Raw genomic sequence first — 3,289 nt, forward strand, 5'->3', positions numbered from 1 at the left:
CAAATACATTTCCCTCTCCTCACAGTAAGAGGCCGAACCTTCTTTGCCAGCTGGGAATTTTGTGACGGTTGATCGATTGAATTGGGCGTAAAAATGGGCTGACTTTGTCGTCGCTCACAGTTTCTCTGTACAATCTGAAGAGACCACAACTCGTAAATTTCTTACTTTGTTCAAAAGGTGAGTTTTTAACGCAACCCAAAACAAACAAATAAAAAATGTTTAGGGTCTTGCGTCTTTTTTTTCCAATTGGTACTCGTCGACATATCCTGACTTCAAAGTTTTCGGCGTGTTTCTCTTTTCTTCTAATTTTCTTCCCACTGTTTTTGTTTTTATTTTTCTTATATTATTTTCAGGCTGTCTTTTCGTCTTTTTGAACTTTATTTGTCAATGTTTTCTTTTCACTTTTTAAATATTTTTTCTCTCGTCTTTTCTTTAATTGGTGACGTCAGCGGCCTAGTGGTTAGGCTAACAGACTCGGAGTTGTAAGATTGCGGGTTCGGGGGTTCGAGCCTCAGCTCGGTCTGAAGTTGTGTATTGTGGAAGCCACTTTACACGAATTTCTCATTTGACTCGGTCTTTTCGGAGATGGACGTGAAACTTGGAGGTCCCGCCTCTTAAATAGCCATATATAGAGTTGGTAGGTGAGTTAAACCATTTCACCATTTTTGTTTCTTTTATTCTTTCTCTTCACATTTTACCTCCTTGCTCTTTTTTTTCTTGTCCCTTTATTCCTTCTTAGATTTAATTAGAAAAAGAAACAACCCAAAATTGTCTTATAATCCTTTCTATTTTTTTAAATTTTGATTCCAGGTCTAATGTTATTTCCTTACTGGTTGAATGGTTTGCTGATGTTTAAGTTGAATATTAAACCATCCTTTCACAGCTCGAATGTCACAGAAACATGATGATCAAGAATACAAGTTCAATACAAACCGATCACATTTATTTGTTTGCTTTTGAAATCGGTTAAATTAAAGGAACTTTAAAAATCAATTGGGGAAAAATTAACAGTGAACATTTAGCATAATACAAGAATAATAAATTTTAATATATACATGTATTCATTTAAAAAAATATCGTTGCCCCCGATCGGAGGATTCATACTTCTACTTCTAGTACGGGTTTCTAATTTTTTTATTTTTTTTTCTCTAAAAATCTGTAACTCCTTGCCCCAGGATTTTAAAGAAATAACAAATCTTAATACGTTTAAATAGCCCAAGATTCATTAGTTTAATTCTTTGCCACAGTGTGTTAGCAAGTGCTGATATGTTTTGTTTTTACTGCTGCCCTTATGTGTATATCATAATCAATGCATGGTTGTGAAAGCTCTTCTATAACATGAAGTTGAACTGGTTTTTCTTATTACTGTGAAATATTTTATCTTGTTTGAATCGCTCAGTGACCATGTGATTGATGTAAAGCGCCCAGAGCATATTTTACTCGTATGGGATAGAGCGCTCTATAAATACAATCTATTATTACAGGTACATGTATTATAAGTTGATTTCCAGTGGGTTTATCATTGCCTCTCCCTTCACTTAGCTCCTCTCACACTCACAGAGATTGAGGTGAGAGTAAATCGCTACCTCAGAATTACAAAGTTCTGTCTGACATTTTTGGCTGTGTTGAGTTACTAAGACCAAGGGGTGGAAAGCCAAATGTTCTATGTTCCATGTGTTAAATCAAGAGATCATTAATAATAGGATTGTTCGGAGTCGTTATCAAGGTACTGTTATTTTTAAAAAATTGCTTGCGAAATTAGGCTGGCTTGACATGTTGTGAAACTCAAAATATTTAACGTCAAACTTCTCAAAACTAAGTACTGAGCGGATAGAATTTTGTAACTCCTAGATCTAGGTAGTAAATTGTGAACTCAAAAGAAGTACATGTATAGCTATTCACTAACGTTGATAAACGCTACATCAAAAACTTCGCGACCTCAGTACTTTTTTGTCCTATCTCCATTTTTAATAAAAGTGAAAACAGTTCATAACAAAAAGCGAGCTTAAGAAGAAGTCACATTTTCAAGGTTTTAAAAAATGGAGATAACACAAGAAAGCACAGAGGTCGCGACTTTATAATGCTGTCCTAGTCTTCTATTTTTCTCGCCTGCTGTTCATCATATTATCCAGTTTCCAGTTTCCAGACTGCCAAAGACACCAATGGGGTGCAAGGACCTGTTGGTGTGGTTCCTATTTTTGGCAACACCGGATTGGTCACTCTCATCAGAGGCCAACCAATTAAATGCTGCACTGGGAAACAGCAACCAACCAGAGGCCCTCATCGCTGCTCAGAATATAGTAAACCAATCAGTATCAGCTATCGCCAAGCAAGGAAAACCAGTGGAAAAGCAAGCTGTAAGTTTCTTGTTTCGTCATATACGTGTAATGTACTACATGTAGTGGTGTAATTGCGTTACCTCAGAATTACAAAGTTCACTCTGATATTTTTGGCCATTTTGGGTTAGATCTACTAAGAACTAAGACCATGAGGACAGAAACCAAATGTTTTATCAGCTCTATCAAAATCGTGAGATTTTCCTGAGTCATTGTAAAGGTATTTAAAGTATTGCATGTGAAAGAGCTTGGCATTATTATTGTGAGACTCAAAATTGTTGACGTCACGTTTCTCAAATCTAGGTATTGAGCAGATAGAACTTTGTAATTCTAAGGTAGGGATTCTTCTCCAACCTCTACGACTCTCTGACTATCGGCGCCTGTGGTGTAGCCGGTAGGATTCTCGCCACCCCTCGCAAAAGAACCGAGTACGCCTCTTAAGTCCCCAGTGACAGACTGTTTATTGAGAATTTCGTCTGTCGGCTGGGATATATCCTCCCAGCTCTGGTTGGCCTTGGCAGGCAAGGTCGAAGCCCGCCTCCGTCTAAGATCCAGGGAGCAAGAAAAATGCGGGATGTAAGGCGGAGACGACTGCATACTGCATTTTGTTTTTCGAAAGTGGCCTTTCAAGTTCTAAAATGATTGCGTGGTCAATTTTGTAAGAATACTAGATGTCTAATACACTAAAATCTTTGTGTGCTACATTTCCGATCAAATTTCAGAACTGATTGTTTTTTCGCCCGCACTTCCCAGGTGTGCGTACAGCCAGTGTTCTCCCTTTGTAACCCGTTCCAGCCCAACCAATGCTGCCCGTTCCAGAACCAACTGTGTTTGTTTGTGGGCCTTGCAACGACAAGCGTACCAATCTGCTTTCCGGTAATCCTTTACTTTGGTGGAAGGATATTTACTTTCTTGATTATTTTCCCAAGGACGTGCACGCATGTGTATGCATG

General features: G+C 38.1%; 1 protein-coding gene across 1 annotated transcript in view; it reads left to right on the plus strand.

The window, feature by feature from the left end:
* Positions 1 to 2,139: 2,139 nt before the first annotated feature.
* LOC106012409 overlaps positions 2,140 to 3,289 on the plus strand; it is a 2,112-nt gene continuing 962 nt past the window's right edge. Inside the window, exons 1-2 of the mRNA XM_013085326.2 lie at positions 2,140 to 2,357; positions 3,090 to 3,212. Of these exons, the coding sequence (XP_012940780.1) occupies positions 2,163 to 2,357; positions 3,090 to 3,212 (318 nt within the window). The 5' untranslated portion in view covers positions 2,140 to 2,162. The remainder of the gene's footprint in view (positions 2,358 to 3,089; positions 3,213 to 3,289) is intronic.

This window comes from Aplysia californica, unplaced genomic scaffold (assembly GCF_000002075.1).
Source record: "Aplysia californica isolate F4 #8 unplaced genomic scaffold, AplCal3.0 scaffold00365, whole genome shotgun sequence".
NCBI lineage: Eukaryota > Metazoa > Mollusca > Gastropoda > Aplysiida > Aplysiidae > Aplysia > Aplysia californica.